This window comes from Oryctolagus cuniculus, chromosome 20 (genome assembly GCF_051225735.1).
Source record: "Oryctolagus cuniculus isolate XC-2025 breed Fujian yellow rabbit chromosome 20, ASM5122573v1, whole genome shotgun sequence".
Classification (NCBI taxonomy): Eukaryota; Metazoa; Chordata; class Mammalia; order Lagomorpha; family Leporidae; genus Oryctolagus; species Oryctolagus cuniculus.
The window spans coordinates 9836668-9864616 of NC_142886.1; the positions used below are offsets into that span (position 1 = coordinate 9836668).

General features: G+C 47.9%; 2 protein-coding genes across 4 annotated transcripts in view; one reads left to right on the forward strand and one right to left on the reverse strand.

The window, feature by feature from the left end:
- The first annotated feature begins 2033 nt into the window (after window positions 1-2033).
- On the forward strand, window positions 2034-5575 carry GPX2 (glutathione peroxidase 2). The gene is given in 2 exon segments (NM_001256893.1): window positions 2034-2416; window positions 4954-5575. Coding segments are annotated over 2 exon segments (573 nt in total). The 5' UTR covers window positions 2034-2194; the 3' UTR covers window positions 5305-5575.
- Window positions 5472-27949, reverse strand: part of CHURC1 (churchill domain containing 1) — a 28276-nt gene continuing 5798 nt past the window's right edge. The window contains exons 2-5 of one of the 3 annotated variants that reach the window (XM_051838734.3): window positions 22507-22642; window positions 20064-20134; window positions 8557-8657; window positions 5472-5594 (exon numbers count right to left, since the gene is read on the reverse strand). In XM_051838734.3, coding sequence (XP_051694694.3) covers window positions 5495-5594; window positions 8557-8657; window positions 20064-20134; window positions 22507-22642 — 408 coding nt within the window. In that variant the 3' untranslated portion in view covers window positions 5472-5494. Of the gene's footprint in view, window positions 5595-7059; window positions 7962-8556; window positions 8658-12905; window positions 13599-20063; window positions 20135-22506; window positions 22643-27949 lie in introns of those variants that run through there. The other 2 variants (XM_051838737.3, XM_008251131.5) reach the window with 2 other exon arrangements.

Consider the following 27949-nt stretch of genomic DNA (forward strand, 5'->3'; position numbering starts at 1 on the left):
GCCTGCCCATAGCTGGAGGCTGGAATGGGGTCGAGTTGGAATCAAGGGACTTCAGGGGAGCCTTGCCCGTTACTCAGCTGTGAAAGCAGAGCACCCTGGAAGGCTGTTAAGGACCACAGGTGGCACCTGGAGGCAAGAGCTGGCCTGGACCCCTTACCCCTGCCCCTCAGTGCAGGGATTTCTCTGGCCTTCCTGAAGAGGAGGCTTTGCAAAGCAGAGCGAGGCCCTGGGAGCCCAGCGAGCGCTGACAGATCTGCCCCAGCCATGCGGGGCAATCTGGCAGGTCCGTGTCAGTTTCACCAGTCAGTGCCAAGTCCTTCTGTCTTGGTGGCCAGGTACGGATGCTTGCTGGCTGCTGTCAGGAAGTCCACCCAGCCTCAGCAGGTGACACATTTCACCCTGCACATTCTGTCACCCCTCCCCATGGCAGAAAATTCCATTTCCCGACTTGGAAAATGGAAGCTTGCTTGGGGGAGCAGCCAGCTGAGACCCATGGTTCCCACATGCTCACGGAGCCCTGGGACAAGCTACAAAGCAGAGACGCTGGGCAGCCCCTGGAGGGTAGCGCCTCTACCTCCTTAACAAATCAGACTCTCAGGAGCAGCTGCTCCCCAGCCTTGCTTTCTTCTTTGCTCTGGGAGACTGTTCCCAACGGATGTGGACCTGTGAAAGGGCTCCCTAATAAACACTGAAATCCCCAAGCCAGGGCAGCCTAATTGCTGGTTCTGTGTTGTTGACGGGCTGAGTTGCTGAGTGCTTGGAGGAATGCAGGGGCACTCGGATCTGTCTAGTTTTCAGGGATAGGCTCCCGTGGGAGCCCTTAGTGGGTCCTGGGGCGTCCTGCAACCCTCTGCGTGGCTGGTATTGAACATACCACGGGTGCCTTGCTGGGTGTAGGGCCACAGCAGTTCCCACTCCCTGCACACTTCCTTCCCTGGGGGTGCCTGGCACAGGCCCCCTCTGAAAGTCTGGCGGCTGAAGCTTTGTCTGTGAGGAAACAGGTGCAGCTTATTGGTTCTGAGCTTCCTCATCTGTCCGATGATCCGCTCGCCATGATCCCAGCAAGGACCGTATCCTCGTGACCTTGGGGTGGGGAGGAGGCTGTCGGCGGGGGTTATAACGTAGTGCATGGTTAAAATGCAGGGTCATGGGCAAGGGGCAACCCTCATGGAAAGATTTCAAGACAAACAACTTCCTCTCTGCCGGGTACGTGTTAGGCACTGAAAGCCATTACTTCTCTTCATACTTTTTTAATGATTTACTTATTTATTTGAGAGGCAGAGTTACAGAGAAAGAGAGAGAGATGGAGATTTTCCATCCACTCGTTCCCTCCCCAGATGGCTGCAATGGCATGGCTAAGCCAGGCTAAAGCCAGGAGCCAGGAACTTCATCCAGATCTCCATCATCCATCCAGGTCTTCCACATGGTTAGCAGGAGCCCAAACACTTGGGCCATCTTCCTCTGCTTTTCCCAGGCCATTAGCAAGGAGCTGGATTAGAAGTGGATCAGCCAGGACTCAAACCAGCGCCCACATGGAATGCCGGCATCGCAAATGGCAGCTTTACCCACTCTGCCACCACGCAGGCTCTTTTAGAGCCATTCTTTCTAGAAAAAGACATACTCCCCTCTGAAGTGGCCCTTGTGGGAAGCGACAGGCAAAGAGAACAATGCACACAGTAGCGTGTAGCTTCCAACAGGTGCACGCGAGCCCCCAATTTTCTCCCTCCTCTTTCTGAGCCCTGCAGACCCCACAGGCTCGCTGCCCAATTCACAGATTGGCACTCAATAAAGGAATCCTGTACAGGTGTGTGCCAAGGGAAAATGGCTTGCTGGGGCAGGCAGGAGTCAACCCTGCTGCGCCCCCTCCGCGCCCCTCCCTTGTTTTCCTCTCCTTAGGCCTTTATGGCTCGAGTTTCCTGAAGGTAGTGAATTATTCACATCTGCACACAGGTATCAGATTGGCCCTGCCCAGGACGCCAGCAGGGCGGGGCAGGGCGGTGGCTTTGTTCAGAGTAAATAGGAGGCACAAGCTCCTTGTTCCAACAGGTGGCTGCCTGTTTTTGCTAAGTCATCCTGGGCACTTCTCAAAGACCTTTCTGTACTCCTTGGTGACTCCGCCTTCCTCCCCGCCCACCCCCGTGACGGACCCTTAAGTGGGCTCCCCGACTCTGCAGGGCTCACTCAGCGCTTCGCCATGGCTTACATCGCCAAGTCCTTCTACGACCTGACTGCCGTCAGCCTGGACGGGGAGAAGGTAGACTTCAACACGTTCCGGGGCAGGGCGGTGCTGATTGAGAATGTGGCCTCTCTCTGAGGCACCACCACCCGGGACTTCACCCAGCTCAACGAGCTGCAGTGCCGCTACCCCAGGCGCCTGGTGGTGCTCGGCTTCCCTTGCAACCAGTTTGGACATCAGGTGAGAGGCCCCTTGGGTTGAACCCGAGGAGCTGCACTGACGCAGCCCGAGGAGGGTGAGGAAAGCAAGCGAATGCTTCTGTGTGTGCAGTAGATGGAATCACGGGGTATGTTTTGTTCATCTAGACTTTTTATTTAGTTGAAAGGCAGAGTGCGAGAGAGACAGAGAGCTTCTATCCATTTGTTCAGTCCCCCTAAAAGCCCGAAACAGCCAGGAATGGCCCAGGCTGAAGCCAGGAGCTTAGAATTCCATCCGGGTCTCCCATGTAGGCGGCAGGGACCCAAACACTTAAGCCATCACCTGCTGCCTTCCAGGTGTGTATTAGCAGGAAGCTGGATCAGTCGCAGAGTAGCTGGGACTCGAACCCAGGCATTCTGGGATGGGCACCCCAGGAGGCATCTTAACCCACTGTGTTACAATGCCAGCCTCAATCTAGGTCTTTAAGTTCATGTAAAATATCAAGGGGATGTAGATATGTTTTGAGACTAAATACTGAGGGTGTGCGTTTTTACTGTTTACTGTCTTCCTGTTAGATTCCATGGGCTGTTTTTCTCTCCTTTGTGTCCTGAGTGTCTCGTTGAATATTGAATATTGGACGAATGAGTGGAGGAAACAGAAGATCAAGAATCAAATTAGCATTGACCTGAGTCCGGCAGCCTCAGTCCCAGCCAGAGCTGGCTCTGCTGTTGAATAGCTCCCTGCCCCCGGAAAAGCCATGCACCTTTCCTGGTTTAGTTTCCTCTTTCCTAAGTTGGAGATCATCCACTTAGCTCAAAGGGTTAAACGTGGGGTTCAGGGGATAAGAGAATCCCAAGGAACCTGCGAAAAGAAAGCTCTAAGCAAACATAAGCAGCTTCACTGGAGTGAAGATGTTTGTGTAGCTAGCTCAGCCCAGTGGAAAGTGCAGCTGGAGCCAGGGGGAGGTCTGCACGTGCACGGGCTTCAAGCACCTGTGGGCTTCACGCACACCCTCCCATCTCTGAACCAGTCACGTCACTGCAGATCTGCAGCCCGCACACCCCGCCTTATCTTTTAGGGCTCCTTCTATTTCCACCTAGGATTTTCACTGGACTCGCAGCAGAATGCCCCCTAAGAAGCCTTCTAGTTATAATCCCTGGAGGCTCAGTGCACAGAGGCAGGAAGACGAGGAAGAGATCGGAGAGACGTAAGCAGGAAGGCTGAGGGGTCATTGCTGCAACAGGCCTGCGCCACGGCCATGACTGCACTTGCCATTCCTTGCCCCTTGGGGCTCTCTCTAGCCTTTGCAGCGCAGGAGAGACGGAAAGGGCAGACGCTCTTCAGAGGCGTTTCTGCAGCCCTCCACCTGTCACTCGGGCCTGGCTTGTTACTGGAGGGAGTCCAGACCAGGAGCCAGCCAGCCACTGCCCTAAGAGATAAGAAGTCTAATAGCGATCGATTCTGGACTCCTGATGTCCGGGACGGCCTGGAACTGACTGTACTAATTGGTTCCAGTAGGTCCGAGGCAGGAGCTCCATCCCCGAGGGAGATATCTGACTCTCACATTGTGGCGGGTGGAGGACAAGGGTCCCCACCACGGTGGGGGTAGCAAGTGCTGAACAGTGAGCGCATGGGGAAGAGGGTGGGGGAAGGGAAGACAGGAGCAGGTTCTGAGCTACAGCATGCCTAGCTGTGCACAGAGTTCAAGATTCTGGATTACAACACAGAAATGGCTGCTGAGCCCAGATCCACAGCCCTTAGCCCTCAAGCACTCATTGCCGCAAGCATCCCTCTCCCCCACCTAATTCCAGAACCCACCGCCTTCTATCCTGCCCAGCCCATTTGGTCACGAAGCGGTTCCATGTTGAGTACATTCCTTGTCTCTACCTTGCTTTGCCTTCATGGCTTTGGAAAACTCGACCACCTTGGGAGGGATCTGCCTCCCACAGAGCTTGCTCCTAGCGGCACTTCACGTCTAGGACATGGCATAGAGGGAGCCAGAGGCTGCAGGTGCCATTCCTCCGGGCCTCGACGGCAGCCTTTGAGTGAGGAGCTCAGTAGGGCGGCGGCAAGGCTGTCCTCAACAGAGGTGTAGGTAATTAGAAGCAAGGGATGAAAAACCAGGGTAGAGGGAAGGAAGGGTGTTGTAGGGTGTGTGTGTGTGTGTGCGTGTGGGTAGGTGGGTTGGGTAGGTGAACAGAAGGCGAGGCTCTCCGATGACCTGAGCCGCCCTTCACCCCTTTCTTCTGCCCTGAATCCCAAGTCCCCCGCCCCCAGAGAAACCCTCTAAGAACTGCTCGGGGTGGGTTAGAGGGAGAAGCCACAGCTTGAGAGGGCGGAACTCTAAGTGGCAGAGCACCCATGCTAGGAACACCAAGAACTTCCAGAAATGGCCGGAGCCAAGCATCGAACCACACGTGTGAGGGGCACGCTCCAAGCCCGCGGTAGGACAAAGCCCAGGGAGAGGAGAGTGGCGCGCACACACGGGATGGAAAGCAGAGACGGGCATGGGGTGGAGCCGCCCTTTCCCCTGTGGTGGCCACGCCCCTTTCCATGCTCTCTCTCTCCCCCCTCCGCAGGAGAACTGTCAGGATGAGGAGATCCTGAACAGTCTCAAGTACGTGCGCCCCGGGGGTGGGTACCAGCCCACCTTCACTCTCGTCCAGAAGTGCGAGGTGAACGGGCAGAACCAGCACCCCGTCTTCGCCTACCTCAAGGACAAGCTGCCCTACCCCCACGACGACCCGTTTTCCCTCATGACGGACCCCAAGTTCATCATCTGGAGCCCCGTGCGCCGCTCGGATGTGGCCTGGAACTTCGAGAAGTTCCTCATAGGGCCGGAGGGCGAGCCCTTCCGACGCTACAGCCGCACCTTCCCCACCATCAACATCGAGCCGGACATCAAGCGCCTCCTCAAGGTCGCCATATAGCGTGAGCCGCCGCCGCCGGGGGCCCTCGGCAGCCACGCGCGACCGGAGCTGCCCCTTGCCCGGTCCCCTTGCCCTTCTCATCCACGCGTTTGCTTTTCCCCTCTCGAACCTTCTGGTCGGTGATCCCGCTTGGCTCCGAGTCTTGGGTGGGCCCTGGGCCTTCACAGAATGATGGCACCTTCCTAAAGCCTCATGGGTGGTGTCTGAGCAGCGTGAAGGCCCGCGCCAGCCTGGCAGATGAGTCCAATAAAGGGCAGGTGTGCGAATGGCCCGGCTCTCGTGTCTTCTTCCTTGCCAGGGGGTGGAGGGGCGGGGCGACTGCTGGTAGCACCCAAAGGTTTGGGAGACGGAGGCTTTGATCAAGGGGGCAGGGTCCGGGCAAGGCGAGCCACGGCAGTGGGAGCTGCAGGCAGTTGGAACTGAATTGTTACTTTAGGGTTGCACTCCAAAATGGAGGGTGGAGAGAAGGCGTAAGGACCAAAGGAGGAGGAAAAGTCCTTTGGATGAGGGCACTAGGAGGTTGTTGGGAGGTTATAACAGGAAGACACCATTCTGGGGGTACCGGGTGTTAGTAAAACCATACAGTCTTATCTGTGGCACCATCATAGGCTCTGGCCCCGTGGCCATTTTGTACAATAAGCTTCATTCTAAGCCCAGCCTGGCTCACTAGAAGTCAGGTGACCAAACAGCCCAATCACAAGCGTCAGATCCAGCCCCACCCTGGTGGATCTGCTGCCCCCACTTCCTTACCTCTGCAAAGCTATATAAGACCTGTTCCCCCAGTGCACGGGGAGGCAGCCTGTCAGGTTTCCCCCACCTGACAATAAACCTTTACCCTTACTCCGGTGTTTGCTGTGTTTTGTGGTGGCCTTTCCTTTCATTGGGCCAACTAGATATGGCCTGTACCTGAGAATTTCCTAAGAAGTCTGTTTGCTTAGTTTGTACCAGTAGCCAGGGGACAGGCAATGCAGTTACTAGAAACACCAAGAGTGTTTTATCTTTTTCCTGGTTACCTTGTTGACTAATATGTGTCTGACCCTTTGGTAGACTGATCTGCATGCTTTTTTTTTTTAATTTTTTTTAATTTTTTTATTTTTATTTTATTTTTGACAGGCAGAGTGGACAGTGAGAGAAAGAGACAGAGAGAAAGGTCTTCCTTTGCCGTTGGTTCACCCTCCAATGGCCGCCACGGCCGGCGCGCTGCGGCTGGCGCACCGCGCTGATCCGAAGGCAGGAGCCAGGTACTTATCCTGGTCTCCCATGGGGTGCAGGGCCCAAGGACTTGGGCCATCCTCCACTGCACTCCTGGGCCACAGCAGAGAGCTGGCCTGGAAGAGGGGCAACAGGGACAGAATCCGGCGCCCTGACCGGGATTAGAACCCAGTGTGCCGCGCCACAAGGCGGAGGATTAGCCTAGTGAGCTGTGGCGCCGAACTGCTTGCTTTTTAAAGTTCACATTCCAGGGTTGGCACTATGGCATAGTGGGTAAAGCCGCTGCCTTCAGTGCCAGAATCCCATATGGGTGATGGTTCGACCCGGCTGCTCCACTTCTGATCCGGCTCTCTGCTATGGCCTGGGAAAGCAGTGGAAGATGATGGCCCAAGTCCTTGGGCCCCTTCCCCTGTGGGAAGACCCAGAGGAAGCTCCTGGCTCCTGGCTTCAGATCTGTGCAGCTCCAGCCATTGCAGCCAGTTCGGAAGTGAATCAGAAGATGGAAGACCTCTCTCTCACTCTCTCTCACTCTCTCTCTCTCTCTTTCTCTACCTCTCCTTCTCTCTCTGTGAAACTCTTTCAAATAAATAAATAAACCTTTTAAAAAAATAAAGTTCACATTCCACCCTTATTCTTCTCAAACTCACACACTCACAGATTCAGGCAGGGGATGGGAGAACCTGATGCTTCTAGCCTGCCGTTGTCATTGGCGTTGGCTGTGACAAGGGCTATGCCCAAGGGCATTGGGAAGATGGTGTCTGGGATGCCCCGATCACCGCAGGCACGTTCTGGAAGTGTTGCTTGAACAGCTCCCCTCAAACTAGCTGGAGGTGTGACGACGGAACCCCCACACCTGGGACTGCTGACCCAATGTGCAGAAAGCTAATCATTGACATCGGGGTGATGGGAAAGTAGATGGTGTGCAGCAAGGAGCTAGGCAACCATCACTTAATTCTATCACTTAATTCCTGGGCTCCCAAGGAGCACAGGGTGAAGTCTGGTATAGATGGAAACTAGGCTGAGAGGCGCATGCTCAGCTCATTCCAGGTTCCTGGTTGGTCAGTGGTGCTCACGGCCTGCCTCTGATTGGTGAGTGATGCTGTGCATCCTAAGGGAAGGGAAGGGAAGCTGGAGCTAAGGCTGGGAGCCTGGGTCCCGCTGGTGTCTTGCCTGTGCTCTTAGGGACACTTGAATAGGGGCTCGGTTTCACCACCAGCACCCAAGCACTGCGATGCTCCAGCGGAGACGCCTGCTGACAGGCCGCTGCCCTGACACTGTGCCCCACAGACCTTCTGGATCCTTCTCTTTTCGTCTTTCCCCTCTCTGACCACTAGGTGGGCTGTTTCACTTCTCAGTGAAGTCCTGAAGGGCCTCAGGAGAACCACAATGCCGAGGAAATCGTGTAACTGCTGTCCCCCATAACCACTTCCAGACACTTGTCTCATCTGCGAAGCAAACGTGGAATAACGGTTAAGGATCCCCATTCTCTCATCGTCAACCACAGTGCTGTCATTGACAGCACTTAATTCAAAAGGGTCACCTGAGCAATACAGCTGGAATCCCCTGAGAGCCTTCAGCTAAGTTAAGGCTGCCCTTTGCCTGATTCTTCTGGAAACTCAATCCCTTCAGATTCCTGTTCTCAAAGCCAACAGTTGGACTATGAACTCTTTGGGGACAGGACGGTGCACTGATTTTAGAACAATAACTGCATGAGCTGATTAAACCGAGAATTCGTGTCGGGCGTTGGTGTGATCTGCTCATTATCTTGACAGTGCTATAGCCTGTTGTTACAGCCAATAATGGAACCAGCTGTCCCGGATGCTGGCGTCATGCCGCAGGCAATTTAGGGCCTGCCAGGCAAGTACAGCCTGTTGACTCCTTCCCATGAGGCCCAAGTTCAAAGAATTATTTTAGGATTCCCACAGGAATGGGAATTACAGTATGAGGAAATCTGCAGAGAGAGTTAGAAGAGGCCATAAAGGTACTAAGAGGGCTCCACACCCAGGCAAGGGAGAGGGTTTCTGTCTGTTTGAGATGTACCTCGCTGCCTTGGTTCCGGGGCAGCAGAGCAGGGAAGGCGGGACCGGAGGAACTTGTTTTACAAGATCTTCAGCTTTACTAAATCCTTCCTTGTGTTGTTGCTGAAAGGAACAGAAAAGAGAAAGTGTTTTCTTTATTCCTCTTGTCTGCTCCCCTTTTTCAGCCTCAGTCGTAGACAGACAAGGCGAAGCTTTAATACAATCAGCCACTTTCCTAGATCAACACAATCTTTTAATCAGATTTCCCTGGGGCCCCCAGAAGCTGGGAGAAGTCTCATTAACAAGCTCTCCCAGAGGTGCTAGGATAATGCTACTCAATTTAGGACAAAAGAATTGCTGCTATGAGGGCTCTTAGAAAGAGACACAGCTTGAATCAGGGATTTGGCAGGGGGACCAAGGTACAGAGCCCGAAATCAATGATTAGTCCCATGACTGTTTCCATGGCTGTACCTTTCCAGTTGACGCACTGAGCCAAACTCTAGAACTTTCTTATAATCCCTGTCACAACCATCACCCAAACTATCATTTATTGAATATTTACTATGCTCACACACTGTGTTATATACATTAGTTATTTATTCTTCATATGGACCCCATAAGGAATTTTTATCTATTTAAAGAGAAGGTAAGTAGGCAAGACATTTGCCACGAACGAAGGGCTAACTAGCAGCAGAGTTGAAAGTACAAGCTAGGCGAGTCTCCCTGCTAAGTACTACCTGACTGCAATGCAATCTCGCTCAGTTTTTTTCATAAGAGACCAGTGCTACAAAACCTAAAAATGGCTTCATGGGGCCGGTGTGGTGGTGTAGCAGGTTAAGCCTGAGCCTGCAATACCAGCATTCCTTTATGAGAGCCAGTTCGAGACCCGGCTGCTCCACTTCTGATCCAGCTCCCTGCTAATGCACCTGGGAAAGCAGTGGAAAATGGCCCAAGTGCTTGGACCCCTGCAACCCTGCTGGAGACCCAGAAGATGCTTTGGGCTCTTGGCTTCAGCCTGGCTCAACCCTAGCCAATGAGGCCATTTGGGGAGTGAACTAGCTGATGGAAGATTCTGTCACTCCTCTGTCTCTCCTCCTCTCTCTGTAACTCTGCCTATCAAATAGGTAAAACTATAAATCTTAAAAAGAAAAAAAAAAGGCTTCACTCAGGTTGTATCATTTTATTTAAAAACTTTGTGAAGGAATAATTGTTTTTATTTCTCCACTGAAGAAACCAGTGTACAGTCAGGGTAAGTGAAGTGCCACGCTGCCCCACTATTAGCAGGTAGCACAGCTAATGTTAGACCCAGCTCTCTGGGTTTTCTTTCCACTCAACAAAATTGAATCTCACAGTACAGACTTGCCCTGCAGTCAAGAAACATATATTTTAAAAGTGAGCGCCTCAAATTCAGTCAAGAAAGAGGCCCTGAATGAAACCAAAGGCTTTTTGATGTACTAAAATGAAAAGGGAATAAATTCCTCTCAGTGATAGCTTACAAATACCAAGCTGCACTTGGCTGTGTCCAAACCATCTCAAATGTCAGTTTATTAGTTCTGGGAAAACCCAAGGCCATCTGAGAAAGACAGAGCTAGCTAAAACGATACAACAAATATAACCCAAGCTTTGAACTTCAACAGCCTAGCAAGTCAGATGCCAGATGTGCACATCATGGAACGAGTAGATAAGGAACGAGGTGCCAGGACAAGCCCATATTTCCAGTGATTTATTTTTTCCTTTTCATTTCTCAGGATGGGAAGTAAAGAACACCAATGTGTTTGCCCAGTTCCCCTTCATTTGAACAGGAAAATAAGGATTCGGTGGAACTGGCTTCAAGAGGTCTTTATTCTATTAGAGCCACTATTAGAGCCATTCTAGAAAAATTCCAGAAGATGATAAAGAAAGGGTCACAAAACATAACACAACATTGGCTGAATAAAAATGAAATACACAGCTAGAATCGTATGCTTTAAATTTTTGTAACCAACAGTCCAAAACAAATAATCGCACATTCTGCAATTAGAGGAAGAGATCAGCAGGGGCAGATAAGATCATACTCTTGCTTCAAATGACTAAGCCGGACACATTAACAAACCCAAGAAGGGACAATTCAGAGGCTATAATGGGCTTAGTCCTGCTATTTAAGGTAATGAGGCATTTTCTCTGCTTTCGGGATTCATTTCACCAAATGGTTTCCTCAGCAGGTCAGATATAGATTTGCAGCAGAATGGAAAACATTTTCCAGGAATAAAACGACTGATCCCTCGGCAGCAGCTGACGTGACTTTCCGAGCAATGAACCCGCGTGTGACCTGCCTACGACCCTCACGGTGCTGGCCTTGACCGCAGGTGCCTCCTGCTTTCCCAGCGCCATCACTGAGCGGGGGTCTCTGCAGTGGCTGTGTGAACCTGAGCAAGTTCACCGCTTTGTGCTTTGGGCTCTAAAACTGGAATAAGAGCAGTACCTACCCTGTGGGTTAAATAATCACTTTAAAAAGTCTTGGCACATAGTAAGCCCTCAACAAATCTCAGCTATTATTACTGTTATACAACAAAGCTTTCTCCTGGTATCAACAACAAACACTTTGCTCACTTTTTCTTTTTTTTTCATATAAGCGAGGCCTTAGGGTTTTAAAATCTCTTGGATCTGAAGAAGAAACAATTTTGTTTCTAATGCCTGATCCTTTAAGTTTTGGTTCCAGAATGAGAACTGAAGCCACATCATTCTATCCAGTTCCTTATACACCTTCCAATGCATTTTACAGTCATTCATTCCATTGGCTCTGTTAACAATACTGTGAAGGAAATATATCACTTTTTTTTCAAAGATTTATTTATTTATCTTAAAGAATTACACAGAGAGAGGAGGAGGAGGAGAGAGACAGAGACAGAGAGAGAGAGAGAGAGAGAGGTCTTCCCTCCGATGGTTCACTCTCCAGTTGGCTGCAATGGCCAGAGCTGTGCCAATCCGAAGCCAGGAGCTTCTTCCAGGTCTCCCACACGGGTGCAGGGGCCCAAGCACTTGGACCATCTTCTACTGCTTTCCCAGGCCATAGCAGAGAGCTGGATCAGAAGTGGGGTAGCCGGGACTTGAACCAGCGCCCATATAGGATGCTGGCACTGCAGGCAGTGGCTTTACCTGCTACACCACAGCGCCCGCGGCCCCAATGTATCACTTTTTATAAGCTGGATTTAATAGAAAGGGGACAATGAACAGAGTAGGGCTCTGCTTAATGGTTATTCCACTACCAATTGGCAGAGGGGCATGAATGCCAGAGTTTAAAACCCCCAGTGCTCATTCAGCTGTGCAAGTGAAGAGATTCTAGGATCCCTTTGGTGCCATTCTATTCGCTCATATTAACTAAAGTGCACACTGTATTCAGCATTCCCTAATTTCTACCAAATGTCCTTTTTCTGGCGCAGGATCCCATGTGGAACGCCACACTGCACCCAGTCACCATGACTCCTTAGGGTTCTCTGGGCCATGACAGTTCCTCGCGCTTCCCTCGGTTTTGGTGACTTAGCAGTTTTGAGTAACACTGGGCAGGTATTTTTGTAGAACGCCCCTCCTGGGGTCTGTGTGATGCTTTTCCCATGAGTGGACTGAGGTAATGGGGGAGAAGACTCATTACATCAAGGGTACACGCTCTCCACAGGGCCTATCACTGATGGCATTAACCCTGATCGCCAGGCTCAACCGGTGGCTGTCAGGTTTCCCCACCGTCAAGTTACTCCTCACCCCTTCTTTATCATACTGTTTGGAAGGAAATGACCACGCTCAGTCCACACTGAAGGGTGGGGGCATCCACATAAACCACTTGGAGTTCATCTGCATGGGAGGTTTGCCTGTCCTCTCCCATCTCTTCATTCAGTATCATTTCTATCAGTGTGGACTCCTGGGTATCTATTATATAGTTTTGTTCATAACCCAGTACTACTTTACTCTACCTGGCTTTGGACCAACCCCAGAATAAAACAGCCGCCCCTTCCAAACACACCCCTGTGCTACTGCTGTAGAATTCAACAGCTTGCATGAGGGAATTCACTGTAAAGGAGAAACTGTACAGTTTTAAAAGGCATTAATTTGTATAAAATAACTTGCTCTGTTGAAAACCAGTGTTTTCCTTTGGTACTTAAATGATATTTTTGGAGTGAACATTTAGCACTACAAGAATATATAACTCCAACAAAAAATATGATTTTGTTACAGTAAACAGTACTGTATTGATTTGCCAAAGTTTTGTAACTTAGTAAAGGTATTCCCTTTCTCGGATTTGTACTTTGTGATTTAGTGTTCTGTGTTGTGGGCTGAGTGTGTTTGCTGAAGAAATAAAGCCATTCCCTGGAAAAAAAAAAAAAAGAAAAAAGAAAAAAATCCAATACTACTTTATTTTATTGCCCAAATTGTTTGACCAAGCACAAACAATTAAATTCAATTCACTAGTATGCCATGCCTCATATTTAGATAGTTTTGGTGACTGGAGGCCTTCGATTGGCTCCTCTCTCTGGCATACCACCAATCACTGTCATTTGTTTAGCACTGTTTTTTCTTTTTTTTGGGGGGGGGGGTGGGGGGTGGCGGGAGGAGGCACAAAATGTTCCAGACTCATCTGGTTTACTTCCTGCTCAAGTCCTAGAATCGGCCATCATTCCAAGGGGCCCTGATTCCTTTCTGAGAACCTGAGACCTAGACTAAGTGCATGTCCATTCTGGGTATTCTCTGGCTGTGTAACTGCCCACAAGGAAGTCTCTCTCTGGCTGCACCGATGGGAACTGGAGACTTCAGCAGGGAAGCTCAACTCCAGAGAGCAGCAAGCCCTCCAAGCACTTTTCCTCACCAAAAAACTAAGAAGAGAAGGGGGGAAGAAAAAAAAGCATGCAAAGGTTTTCATTATAAACTAGCTAAGACAAACCAGTACACCTGCAGTATTGCAAACCAGCCCAACACAGTCACAACAGAACTGCAGAAGGATCCTTAAAATAACAAGGTCATTTGTCGGGGATCGTCAGGGAGAATACTGATTGTGTCTTCAGCTTTGCCACATAACATGCACAGCATGGTGTACTCCTAGAACAGACAAAGTGCACAGTTACCTCAAGGAAAGGCAGAAAGATGCCGCCTGACCCCCTCTGGGAAAGCCGCTCTCTACCAGCTGTCACGGATGTCCCCTCGGGACTCACTGTCTTCAACATCCATCAGCAGCCTCATAGGCTTATTCTGTGTATCCTTTTTGTTTATATAAATTGAACACATGCTCTTATTTACTATGTTACAGAAAGAAGAAGGTCGTCTTGGAAATGAATGGGTATTTCTTGGACTTAGAAAGCACTCCTAATTAGCTTAGCACTGCTATTGAAAGTTAACAGAGCACATAGAGTGTGGGTCCCTGAGGAAAAATTGCTGTTCTTAGAGCTGTCCCTTTCTAGGGTGCCTAACACTAATACACAACAAAAATGACTTTTTAAAAATAAAAAAAATAAAAAAAGGATGGGGCTGGCACTGTGGTGTAGCGGGCACTAAACTAGTTCATGTCCTGGCTGCTTGAGCCCCCGCACCCATGAAGGTGACCCTGAGGAAGCTCCTGGCTTCAGGTTGGCCCAGCTCTGGCCGCTGTAGCCATCTGGGGAGTGAACCAGAAGAAGGAAGTCATCTCCCTCTCTCTCTGTATAACTCTACCTCTCAAATAAATAAAATCTTTTTAAAACAATGGAAAACATGGGGCCAGCACTGTGCTGTAGTGGGTAAAGCCACCTGTGGCGATGGCATCCCATATGGGGGCTAGTTCAAGCCCTGTCTGTTCCACTTCCAATCCAGCTCCCTGTTGATGTGCCTGAGAAAGCAGCAGAGGCTCATTCAAGTGCTTGGGCCCCTGCACATGGGAGACTCAGAAGAAGCTCCTGGCTCCTGGCTTCCGGCTGGACCAGCTCTGGCTATTGCAACCACTGGGGAGTGAACCAGCAGATGGAAGATTTCTCTCTCTCTCTGTGTCTCTCCCTCTCCCTCTGTAACTCTACCTATCAAATAATAAATACATCTTTAAAAAAAGTGGGGGAGGAATATATTAAACTAGACAAACTCCCGAGTTTCCAACCAATGTATCCACTGAAAGTTTATACTCAATGCTGTACGCTGTGCAAGGTGCTAGGTGTGCTGGCAGCCACGAAAGAAGGCAAGGACAAGATCTGACCTCACAACACTAACAATCTAAAAGGAGGGAAAAACCCCACACACAGCACAATCTGTACAGATTACTGAATCAGCAAGACTGATTACACTGGCAACTTTTATTTTATAGGCAGTCTGGAATCCAGATTCAGTGTACGTCAATTGTATGGAATTCAAAAGCAATTTCCCACAGAAGTATGTGATCCATAGCAGTTCCCAGGAAAGTCCACAAGTCCTTAAATTTATATTACATGAGTGCTATGGAGTCTAACCATATATAGCGGTGCTTCTGTGGGAAAATGTCTAGAATTCTAACCTGTGACACCAGGGACACAGTGCCCTGTGCTGCCAACACCGTGGCATGAGGAAGCCTTTCACCAAAGCTGGCCAAGCAGAGACTCAGCGGACCTGAGGATGCCCAGGAGCACAGGGCAGGGCCCAGGGGTGCAGATCTGGAAGGACGGGTGGAGGGGGTAGGATCAGCCTCGGCCAAGACCAGACCCTGTGTTCTATTTCTAGGACCCACTGGTCCTTTTCCCCTATTGTTAATTAATTCTGTTAATTCTGACCCGAATTCTCCTCCTTCCCTGGTCCACCGAGAAGCAGGAGAGAGTCTTACATTTCTGTCAGCTTCCTGAAGTAAACACACAGTTCATTTAAGGGCTTTTTGTCAACAGAATTTTTAAAAAGTAAGGACTACTTGTAATCAGTTAAATGTATTTTCCATTTAAACTCTGTACTGCTGTCCCCCCACCCCTCTAGTCTTGCCATCAGAAAATCTTACTTTGCTCAGCAGTGGTACTATGGTTGTTTTAAGAATAGATTCCCGGCCAGCGCCGCGGCTCACTAGGCTAATCCTCCGCCTTGCGGCGCCAGCACACCGGGTTCTAGTCCCAGTCAGGGAGCCCGTCTTCCAGGCCAGCTCTCTGCTGTGGCCCGGGAGTGCAGTGGAGGATGGCCCAAGTCCTTGGGCCCTGCACCCCATGGGAGACCAGGATAAGTACCTGGCTCCTGCCATCAGATCAGCGCGGTGTGCCGGCCACAGCGCACCAGCCGCGGCGGACATTGGAGGGTGAACCAACGGCAAAGGAAGACCTTTCTCTCTGTCTCTCTCTCACTGTCCACTCTGTCAAAAAAAAAAAAAAAAAAAAAAAAAAAAAAAAAAAAAAAAGAATAGATTCCCAATATTAACATTTCCCCCCCTTTATTTGAAAGGCAAACAGAAGGATCTCCTTCCTGCTAGTTCACTCCCCAAATGTTCACGACGACTGGAGCAAGGCCAGGCCAAAGCCATGAGCCCAGAACTCAACCCAGGTCTCCCACGTGCATGGTGGGAACCAAGGATTTGAGTCATAAGCCTCTCAAGGAGCACACTGGCCAGGAAGCTGTAATCAAAAGCAGTTCTGGGACTTGAGCCCAGGTACTCAAAAATAATATGTGGTGTCCCAGGTGGTGCCTTCACTGCTGCACCAAATGCCCAACACGTGACCCTTATGTTTCTGAAATCTGTAGTGAAATACTACAGGGTAGTGACATGCTTGTGATTTGCTTCAGAATAATCCTGTATTGTTTTGTAGAATGGGGAGGGACAAATACAGCAAACTGAAGCTGGGTAGAGAAGGTTAGCATATGACTCTGTCTACTGTTGAGTTTGTTTAAATTTCCCATATGATGTCTACAATAAAATGAAACAATGGTGGTGGGAAATCTCATCTTGAGAAAGGCAGGGAGAAATACAGAAGACAGACACAGAGAAATCACCTATCTGCTGGTTTAACCCCCCAGATGCCTGCAACAGTGGGCAAGGTCAGGCTGAAGCCAGGACCCAGGAACTCCATCTGTTTCCCACCTGGGTATCAGGTACTCAACTCCTTGAGCCATCACTGCCAGAGGCTGGAATGGAGAGTGGAGGTGGGCCTTGAACACAGGCACTCCAATGGGATACAGGCATCCTAAGCAGTACCTTGACAGCTGTGCCAAATGCCTATCCCTAAGGAAGATTAATTCAATGGCAGTGATAAAACTTCAATCGGAGGCTGCTTTAGCAATTTAAGCTTCACTAGGTATGGTCCTGGAAATGTGTTTGTAGAGCTGAAAAAAAAATAACAAAAAGCAAAAAGCAAAAAAAAAAAAAAAAAAAAAACCGAACAAACAAAAAACCAAGAGAACCACAGGGAGAAAACAGGGCAGGTGAGGTGTCAGGGTTCGATGAGGAGATCTGGAAGATCCCCAAGAAGTTCCCACTGAGACTGTGCGCTCACTGTGTGAGGGAGTTCAGAGGCGGTTCTAGAGCAGAGACCAAAACTCAAGGGAATTAGGGAAAAACAAGAAAGGAAATAAGAGAAAAAACAACGGAGTGGTTAAATTTATTTAAAAACAAATAAACTCAAGCACTAGGGACCTCAAGGGAAGAAATGTTTCAAAAAGATATCAACAGTTAACAGACCCAGATCCAGGAGAGACCTTAATAGAGATAAGAAGCAAAGCAAAGCCACAGAATTTGGCTAGATTATGGGACCCCTGAGAGAGCGGTTTTAGTAATGTGAAAATGAAAACCAGTTTACAGGTAGTTAAGAGAAGCACAGGGAAATAAGTGGGGAAAGTAGAGATCTATTCAATTAAAGAAGCAAAAGGAAGGAGAGAGATGATTACGCGATGAGTCAAAGAAGTAGCTGAGTGGAACGAAAGGATTTTAACAAATATAGAAAAACTAACTACATGTAATGCAGAAAAAAAAATCCCAAGGAGAAAACAAAGATGCTAGAAAGAGAGAAGCTAACATGTGATTCCTGAAGAAGTGCAGCAGGGGCAGCGTGGGTGGCATTTGGGCATGTGGTCACGACGTCCACGTCCCACTCGGAGTGCCTGGGGTTGATTCCAGCCCCTGACTCCAGTTTCCTGCTAGTGCAAGACCCTGGCAGCAGCACTGCTGGTTCAAGCAGGTGGGTTCCTACCACATGGGCAGGTCTCCCACACGGGTGCAGGAGCCCAAGGACTTGGGCCATCTTCTACTGCTTTCCCAGGCCACAGCAGAGAGCTGGATCAGAAGTGGAGCAGCTGGGTCTTGAACAGGCACCGATATGGGATGCCAGTACTGCAGGTGGCAGCTTCACCGGCTATACCACAGTGCCAACCTCGATACACCTATTTTCCTCTTCTGCAACTTTGATACACCTATTTTAGAAATACTATTCACAGTGCCAGCATTATGGCATAGTGGGCTGTTAACTCACCACCTGTGATGCTGGCGTCCCCATATGGGTGCTGGTTCAAGTCCCAGCTGCTCTGCTTCCAATCTAGCACCCTGAGAGTGCTGCTTGGAAAAGCAGCAGAGTATGGCCCAGATGTTTGGGCCCCTGCACTCATGTGGGAGACCTGGATGGAGTTCCAGGCTCCTGGTTTCGGGATGGCCCAGCCCTGGCCATTTGGGGAGTGAACTGGCAGATGGAGAAGCAGAGCTCTGTCCCTCTGTTTCTCCCTTGCTTTCTGTAACTCTTTCAAAGAAAAAAAATAAATCTTGGGGCTGGTGCCATGGCATAGTAGGCTAAGCTTCCACCTGCAGTGCTGGCTTCCCATATGGGCACCGGTTCATGTCCTGGCTGCTCTTCTTCTGATCCAGCTCTCTGCTATGGCCTGGGAAAGCAGCAGAAGATGACCCAAGTGCATGAGACCCTGCACCTGTGTGGGAGACCTGGAAGAAGCTCCTGGCTCCTGGCTTTTGATCAGCTCAGCTTTGACCATTGCAGCCATTTGGGGAGTGAACTAGCGGTTGGAAGACCTTTCTTTCCCTCTCTCTCTAAATCTACCTCTCAAACAAATAAACAAAATCTTTTAAAAAGAAATAAATCTTTATTTAAAAAGAAAGGAAAAATCCACATGTCTTACTGCGTTGAGACTACAGAGGTGCTCAGCTCTACATGCCAACTAGGGAAAACAAAGATAACTCCCTATCACAACGCCCGTGCCCAGCAAGTATGGCGACAGGAGACAGGCCCACACTGAAAGCCATCAAGTACGCAATCACAAAAGTGGCCGGAGAACAAAGCAGCACAAAGGAAACCTTATGAGAAGTCTTAACGTGCTGCTCTTCAGAAACTGAAGCAACAGACCCCGACACTGCGGTGGGGCCCCTGTGAAGACAGGGTGACAGGCGCCCACAAGCACACCTGAAGTCTTTCTCTCTTACTTTGCACAAGGAGAAGACCCAGACACTCTGCCAGTCATATGCTGAAGCTAAAAGAGTCACTCTGAACTTAGAACAGTGACTACCAGAGACTGAGGCAGGAAGGACAGAGGAAGGCTGCAAAACGGAGAGGAACGCACTCAGATAGAAGAAACAGGTCTTCGCGCTCCACAGCAGAGCGGGGCAACTGTAGTTTACAACACTGTATGAAGAACTGGAACACAGAAGCTGCTAAACTCTAAAGAAGAGATGAGGAAACAGAAATGCTAATTATGCTAACTACCTGTTTTGATCAGCTTATGAAATATATGTGTACTGAAATATTGCACTGTTAACCGAAAATGGCACAAATTGGGGCTGGTGTTGTGGCACAGCAGGTAAGGCTGCTACTTGCAATGCCAGAATCCCATATGGTACCAGCGTCCCCACTGTTCCACTTCCAATCCAGCTCCCTGCTAATGTGCCTGGGATAAAGCAGTAGAAGGTAGCTCAAGTATTTGGGCCTCTCCCACCCACATGAGAGACCTGCATTTAGTTCCTGGCTTCGGTCTGGCCCAGCCTGGCCATTACTGCCATTTGGGGAGTGAACCAGTGGATGAAAGATCTCTCTCTGTTCCTGTCTCTTCCTTTCTATATAACTCTTTCAAATAGGTAAATAAATCTTTTTTTAAGGCATAAGTTAATCAAGAGAAATATTTGCTAGTATTCCATTTACGAAAATTGCATCTAGATTTTCTTTGTTTAAAATTTTATTTGTTGGGGCTGGTGCTATGGCACAGTAGGTTAATCCTCTGCCTGCGGCGCTGCCATCTCATATGGGTGCCGATTGAGTCCTGGCTGCTCCTCTTCTGATCCAGCTCTCTGCTATGACTTGGGGAAGCAGTAGAAGATGGCCCAAGCACTTGGGCCCCTGTACCCACATGGGAGACCCGGAAGCTCCTGGCTCCTGGCTTCAAATTGGCACAGCTCCAGCCATTGCAGCCATTTGGGGAGTAAACCAGCCGATGGAAGACCTTTTTCTCTGTCCCTCTCTCACTGTAACACTACCTCTCAAGTAAATAAATAAAATCTTTAAAGAAAATTTTTTTATTTGTTATACAAGTTTCATGTATTTAAATCTAGGTCTCAAGGGTACTCTTATTATTCTCTTCCTCCCAACAATATACCCGTATATATACATTTACCTGAAATTCATCCATGATACTGAAGGTATACTCATGTTTGGCTATTACATGATGACAATTCTTACACAGATCTGCCAAAACAAAAGGAGACTTTGGTAAGCAAATATTAGAGTGTCTTAAAACAGTGAAATGTCTATTCTAAACATGATATTGCTTAAAATAATCTTAATTACATCATATTTAACTTAGCAGGAAACTTACTATAACAACAACTTATACAAGAAATCCAGAATGTGTCACATAACAATACAGAATTAAGGGTCTGAACTCAGAGACGTAATACATATATATTGGTTTCCACTGAAAACTCTCTAAGGTAATCAACTAATAGATACATATGTGTGTGTGTGTTTTAAAGATTTATTTGAGAGGCCGAGTTACAGATAGAGAGAGAGAGAGAGAGAGGGGTCTTCCATCTGCTGGTTCACTCCTCAAATGACCACAATGGCCAGAGCTGGGTTGATCTGAAGCCAAGAATCAGAAGCTTCTTCCAGGTCTCCCATGTGGGTGCAGCCAGGACTCAAACCGGCACCCATATGGGATGCAGGTGCCACAGGCAGAGACTTAACCCACTATACCACAGCGCCGGCCCATTAACAGTGTTTTTTAAGCTAGCTGGCTCTATCTAACTGGATAGAAGTTTTTACTCTTGGGAATGACAGAAACTGCACTACTGTAATCAGTTACATGAATTTAATGGTAACAAAAAAAATCTAGTAAAACAATATAATAATATCATTTATTGTGTCCTTACTCTGTGACAAAGTATTTTTTATTGTGTTATTTATTTATTTGACAGGCAGAGTGGACAGTGAGAGAGAGAGAGACAGAGAGAAAGGTCTTCCTTTGCCGTTGGTTCACCCTCCAATGTCCGCCGCGGCCGGTGCGCTGCGGCCGGCACACCGTACTGATCCGATGGCAGGAGCCAGGTACTTCTCCTGCTCTCCCATGCGGGTACAGGGCCCAAGGACTTGGGCCATCCTCCACTGTACTCCCTGGCCACAGCAGAGCTGGCCTGGAAGAGGGGCAACCGGGACAGAATCCGGTGCCCTGACTGGGACTAGAACCCGGTGTGCTGGCGCCACAAGGCGGAGGATTAGTCTAGTGAGCCACGGCGCCGGCCCCAGAGTAAGTATTTTTAAAACCTACTTATTCACTTAATTTTTCTCAAAAGCTCTATAAGTACAATGGCACACCATGGTTGAGTCACTAGGAAGACTACCCAGCTAGAGCTAGAGGGTTTTGAGTTCAAATCCAGACAGTCTGGCCAGAGCCCTTGCCTCTTAACCACCATGCTCTCCCACAGTTCACAGTGGCTACCTGCTAAAAAGAAAGAAAAAGATGCTTCCTAGAATCTTCTTTTCAGCTGTGTGATCACTCTTTTCATCTTTATTAATCTACTTCCATCTTACTTGAAAGGCAGAGAGAAAGACACAGACAGAAATCTGCCATTCACTGATTCAATCCCCAAATGCCTGAAACAGTCAGGGCTGGGCCGGGCAGAAGCCAGGAGCAAATAGCTCAATCCAGGTCTCTCACATGGGGGGCAGGGCTTCAAGTGCTTGAGCCTGCTGGGGGGTACATTAGCAGCAAGCTAGAATTGCAAGTGAAGCTGGGCCTTGAACCCAGGCTCTCCAATACGGGACACAGGCATGCCAAGCAGAGTCTTAAAGCACACTGACAGTAAGATAGGAGACCAGGAGAAGCTACAGCGGTAAAAACATGACAAACCCACAGCACCTCAGGGGCATTTAGTAGTCTTAGCCACTTATCTGAAAGGCAGAGTGACAGAGACCGCTTTTCCATCTGCTGTTCACTCCCCAGACACTGCAACAGCTGGGGTCAGGAACTCTACAAGGACAGCCCATACCTTACACTTAAAAACCTACCTACTGGGGCAGGCGCTGTGGTGTAGTAGATAAAGCCACCACCTGCAGTGCTGGCATCCCATGTGGGCCAGTTCTAGTCCTGGCTACTCCTCTTCCCTTCCAGCTCTCTGCTATGGCCTGGGAAAGCAGTAGAAGACCACCTAATCCTTGGGCCCCTACACTCATGTGGGAGGACCTGGAAGAAGCTCCAGGCTCTTGGCTTTGTACTGGCCCAACTCCAGCTGTTGTGGCCATTTGGGGGAGTGAACTGGTAGATAGAAGATTGTCTCTCCCTCTCTCCCTCTTTCCCTCTCTCCCTCTCTCTGTCTCTCCCCAACTCCAGCTGTTGTGGCCATTTGGGGAGTGAACTGGTAGATAGAAGATTGTCTCTCCCTCTCTCTCTCTCTCTCTGTGTGTGTGTGTGTAACCCTACCTCTCAGAGAAATAAATAAATCTTTACAAACAAAACAAAACTTACTATGTGCTGCAATATAGTATCAAAATAGACCTCGGGATACTTCCAAAAACTGATATTTGCTAACAAACTTGACATTAAAAAAAAAAAACCTACTTACGATCATAGGTAACTATTTCTTCTCCATCTTCCTCTCTCAAGGATTTGTTTGTGATCAGCATAAAATCCCGCTTACTGCACACTGCACAACCTGTAAAGTTCAGCAAGAAAGATCCATTCTCCAGACAAGTGTTACCCTAAAAATTAGAAGCAGGAATTTAATTTCTCACATTTTGAAATATTTGGTGAAAAGGATTAATAAGCTTAAAATCTATGAACAGTTGGGGCCAGTATTGTGGCATAGCCGGTAAAGCCACCACGTGGGACACAAGTATCCCATATGGGTACCAGATCATGTCCCAGCTGCTCTGTTTACAATCCAGCCCCCTGCTAATGGCTTGGAAAAGCAGCAGAGGATGGCCCATGTATTTGGGCCTGTGCCACTCATGTGGGAGACCTGGATGGAGCTTCTGGCTTCTGGCTTTGCCCTGGCCCAGTGTGGACTCCCCGGAGAATGAAGCAGTGGTTGGAAGATCTTTCTCTCTCTGTCTCACCCTCTCTCTCTGTAACTCTGACTTTCAAAATAAACAAATCAATCTTAAAAAAAATCTCTAATGGCAAAAAATCATGGCCAGGATTTACCGGTTTGAAGGCTATGTCAAGTAATTTTTGAGGTTACTAGCTTTCTTTTAAAATATATATATTTATTTATTTGAAGGCAGAGAGAGAGAGAGAGAGAGAGAGAGAGAGGCCCTCATCCACTGGTTCACTCCCCAGATGGCCACAATCACTGAGTTGCGCAGATCCAAAGGAGCCAGGAGTCTCTTCTAGATCTCCTACGCAGGTGCAGGGGCCCAAGGGCCTAGGCCACCCTCCACTGCTTTCCCAGGCCATAGCAGAGAGCTGGATTGGAAGTGGAGCAGCCAGGACTTGAACTGGCACCCACATGGGACACTAACACCAGTAGGCAGTGGCTTTACCTGCTATGCCACAGCTCCAGCCCTATGAAGTTACTAGCCTTCTTAAACTAGTCAATGATACTAAATGAAGCATATCATAAAACCAATAAAATTCAATCAAAATGGAGACACTGAGGCAATGATAAAGATGACCTTACACTCTGTGATGCTCAGTTGATTGTTGAAGTAGCTGCTTCTCAAGACTTATTTAATATAAATAATAAAAACACCCCCATGCAGCTCTACAGATGTCAATCCTTAAGGATATAAAGGAGACCTCAAGAAGTTCATGGAAAGTGGAATGTGCATTTTCCATGAGCCTTTTGAAAATCCCACCTAGATGTAATGCAGGCCGAAAGTCCTCCAAGGCATCAGACTGGCACGACAGCACTCGGGGGAGAACTGCTTCATCACAACCCCGTGAACAGCTTGTGTTCCCGGCTCAAGGGAAGCCTTCGCTAAATGCTTACCAATAATTATTAAGAAACATGTCATTTTATAAATAACTTAGTCCAACTCCATTTATAAGCAAACCAACTGGGCATTTTTAAATAATGTGACTACAAAATCATTCAAATCAACATTTCTTCAGTGCACCTATGTACCTGAAACAGTTCAGCCATAGTGGAGTCAAGGGTGAGCCCAAATGCATTTGTACTTTCAGGGAGCTTAAGAAAAACCAGCGGAATTAAGACCCATCTGGGGCCGGCACCGTGTCGTAGCAGTTTAACGCCCTGGCCTGAAGCACCAGCATCCCGTATGGACACCGGTTCGAGGCCCAGCTGTTCTACTTCCGATCCAGCTCTCTGCTATGGCCTGGGAAAGCAGTAGAAGGTGGCCCAAGTCCTTGGGCCCCTGCACCCACATGGGAGACCCGGAAGAAGCTCCTGGCTCCTGGCTTCGGATCGGCGCAGCTCCAGCCATTGCAGTCAATTGGGGAGTGAACCACTGGATGGAAGACCTCTCTCCCTCTCTGCCTCTTCTCTGTGTAATTCTGACTTTTGAATAAATAAACAAATCTTAAAAAAAAAAAAAAAAAAGACCCATCTGAAATGCCACAAGGAAGTTTTCCTGAATTCCAACCACCACAGTTAATCTACCCCTTCCGAGTGGCTTCTAAGGTTCTATATAGTAACTCTGGTAGGAGGAAATCAAGATATTAGCATACAGTTTGTAGCTATTAAGTCATAGGCACATTAACCTGACTACTAAAGGAAAAAAGTCGGGATTAAGAATAAATGCTTCACGTTTTTTTAAACTAACCTTATCAAGTTTAATTTATATACCATAAAATCCACATATTGTGAGGGTACAGAAAAATTACTCTTTTTAAAGATTTACCTGAAAAGCAGAGTTGCAGATAGACAGACAGAAATCTGTCTGCTGGTTCACTCCCCAAATTGCAGCAGGATACTTGGACAAAGAGGTGAGACACCAGGGCTTTTAACAGGAAAACAGATTTTATTCCCTATGCGGCTGGTCCCAGATGATTTGTATCCACAGTCTGGGCCCCCGAACAAAACAGAGCACTGTCATGTACACCCTGGCACCAACAGCTCTAAGTTTCCCTTTACATATCTGGTTACACATATTTCGATTGGATATTTTAGAGTTATAACACCACTTGCATGATTGTTACAAGGCTGCACATGTAAATACTAAAACTGTTTCAGTTGCAAAGTGGCTTTTCTTGGAAAGTTTCTATGCCCTCTTGTTATCAGAAAGCCCCAGCTGGAAAGCCCCTTCCATTTCTGCCTTTAGTGGGTTTCTTTTTTCCTACCTTAGGAAAGGAGTCCCTGCCACAAAATGGCCACAACAGCTGGGGCTGGACCAGGCCGAAGCCAGGAGCCTGGAACTCCATCTGGGTCTCCCACCTGGGTGGCAGGGACCCAGGTACTTGGGCCATCTTTTGTTGCTTTCATAGGCACATTAACAGAGCTGAATCACAAGTGGAGCAGCCAGGACTTGAACCAGAAACACAGGTTCACAACACTGCGCCACAACGCAGGCCTCAGGTGAATTACTTTTTACAAATATATGTATGTAACCATGACCCTAAACAATATACAGAACTTTTTTTTAATCTTGCCAGGAAGTTCTTTCATGCTTTGCAGTCTATCTCCAAACTCCATCCTACTCTAGACATCCAATGATCTGATTTTTTTAAAAATGTATAAGTTTATTAATTTATTTTGAAACACACAGTAACAGAGAGAGGGAGAGACATGTTGAGAGAGAAATCTTCCATCTGTTGATAAACTTCCCAAATGGCTACCACAGCCAGATCTGGGCCGGGCCAAAGCCAATAGCCAAGGACTCCATCCAGGTCTCCCACACAGGTGGCAGGGGTCCAAGAACTTGGGCCATCTTCTGCTGCCTTCCCAGGAGCATTATCAGGAAGCTGGATCATAAGTAGGGCAGCAAGGACTCCAACCAGTGCCCTGGGATATTACAGAATGCCAGCATCCAGCGGTGGCTTCATCTGGTACGCTACAATGCCAGCCCCCTGATCTGATTTCTGTCTCCACGGATTAGTCTTGCCTGTTCCAGTACTGCATATAAACAGAATCAGTATACTCTTTTGCACCTGACTTCTTTTGTGCAACATAATATCTATACTACTCATCTATGTGGCTACATGAATTAGTAATTTATTGCTTTTTACAGTCAGGAAGTATTCCATTGTATGGATTCATATGTTGATGGGCATTTGGGTTGTTTTCAATTTGAGATATTATGAATAAAGCATCAATGAAGATTCATGTACAAGTCTCATGTGGACGTATGTCTTCCTTTATCTTAGGTATAAATCTAAAAGTAGAATTGCTGAGTCATATTGGTAAAAATGCATATTTAACTTTATAAGAAACTACCAAAGGGTTTTCCAAAGTTGCTCATTTTACATTCTTGTCAACAACTCAATATGTGAGTTCCAGTTGCTCCACATCCTCACCAATGCTAGGTTTATAAGTCATTTTTATTGTATCCATCTAGCAAAGTGAACCAGTCCTCTCATTTTAGTTCTAACATTTATTTCCCTGGTGACCAATGATGTTGAGCATCTTTTTAAAAAAAAAAAATTTACTTTACTTATTTGAAAGACAGAGTTACAGACAGAGGCAGAGACATAGAGAGAGGGCTTCCATCTGCTGGTTCACTCCCCAGATGGCCGCAAGGGCTGGAGCTGGGCCAGGCTGAAGCCAGGAGTCAGGAGCTTCTTCCAGGTCTCCCACGTGGGTGCAGGGGCCCAAGGACTTGGGTCATCTTCTACTGCTTTCCCAGGCCATAGCAGAGAGCTGGATCAGAAGAGGAGCAGCCAGGACTAGAACCGGCTACCCATATGGGATGCTGGCGCTTCGGGCCAGGGCTTTAACCCACTGCGCCACAGCACCAGCCCTGATGTTGAACATCTTTTAAAAATTCATTTGAAAGGCAGAGAGAGAAAAAAACTCCCATCCACTGGTTCACTCCCCAAAATGCCCATAACATCCAGGGCAGAGGTTGGGTCTGGATTGAGACTGGAGCTGAAGCTGGGAGTCAGGAACCACGAGCCAGGAGCCAGGTCTCCCACATGGGTGGCAGGAACCCAACTATTTGAGTCGTTACCACTGCCTCCCAGGGTCTGTATTAACAAGAAGGGAAGGTAGAGTCAGGAGCTAGAGCTGAGTATCAAACCCAGGGACTCCAATGTGGGATGCAAGCATCTTAACTATTGTCATAAGTTAGGCGAAACGTCCACCCTGTTTCTTTTTTTTTTTTTTTTTCTAAGATTTATTTATTTGAAAGACAGAGTGACAGAGAGAGAGAGGTCTTCCATGTGGTGGAGCCTGAAACTCCATCCAGGTCTCCCATATGGGCAGCAGGGGCTCAGGCACTTGGGCCATCTTTGCTGATTTCCAAGGCACATTAGCAAGAGGCTGAATCTGAAGTGGAATAGCTGGGTCTGCAACATAGGATGCTGATGCTGGAAGCAGCACAATGCACAATGCTGCACAATGCCGGCCCCATGTTTGATTCTTATAAAGTTCATTTTATCAATATATTTCTCTTATGCTTTGTGCTTCTTATCTCTAAAGACATCTTTGCCTACCCCAAGGTTACAAAAGTTTTTTTTCTATTTTTCTTGAACAAATTGTATAGTTTTAGCTTATAGGTTTAAGTTTATGATCTACTATGAAATAATCTGGTGTGAGGTAAGGATCAAGGTTTATTTAGTTCTACACAGATATCTAGTTGTTTTAGTTACATTTGTTTAAAAGACTATTCTTTCTCTATTGAATTATAATTTTCTCTTTATAGAAAAATCAAATGTGGGTCTATCTTGACTATTCTGTTTCCATGATTTATATATTTATCTTTGCTTACTCTAGCTTTATAGTAAATCCCTAAATCACAAATCTGTGTACTAAAACTTGGCTATTTTAGATTCTTTTCATGTTTATATAAATTTTAGAATCAACTTATAAAATTTTAGAAAAAAGCCTGCTCTGGGTTGAATTGGAACTCTAAGAAATTATGGGAAGCAAATGCTAGAATATAAACTAA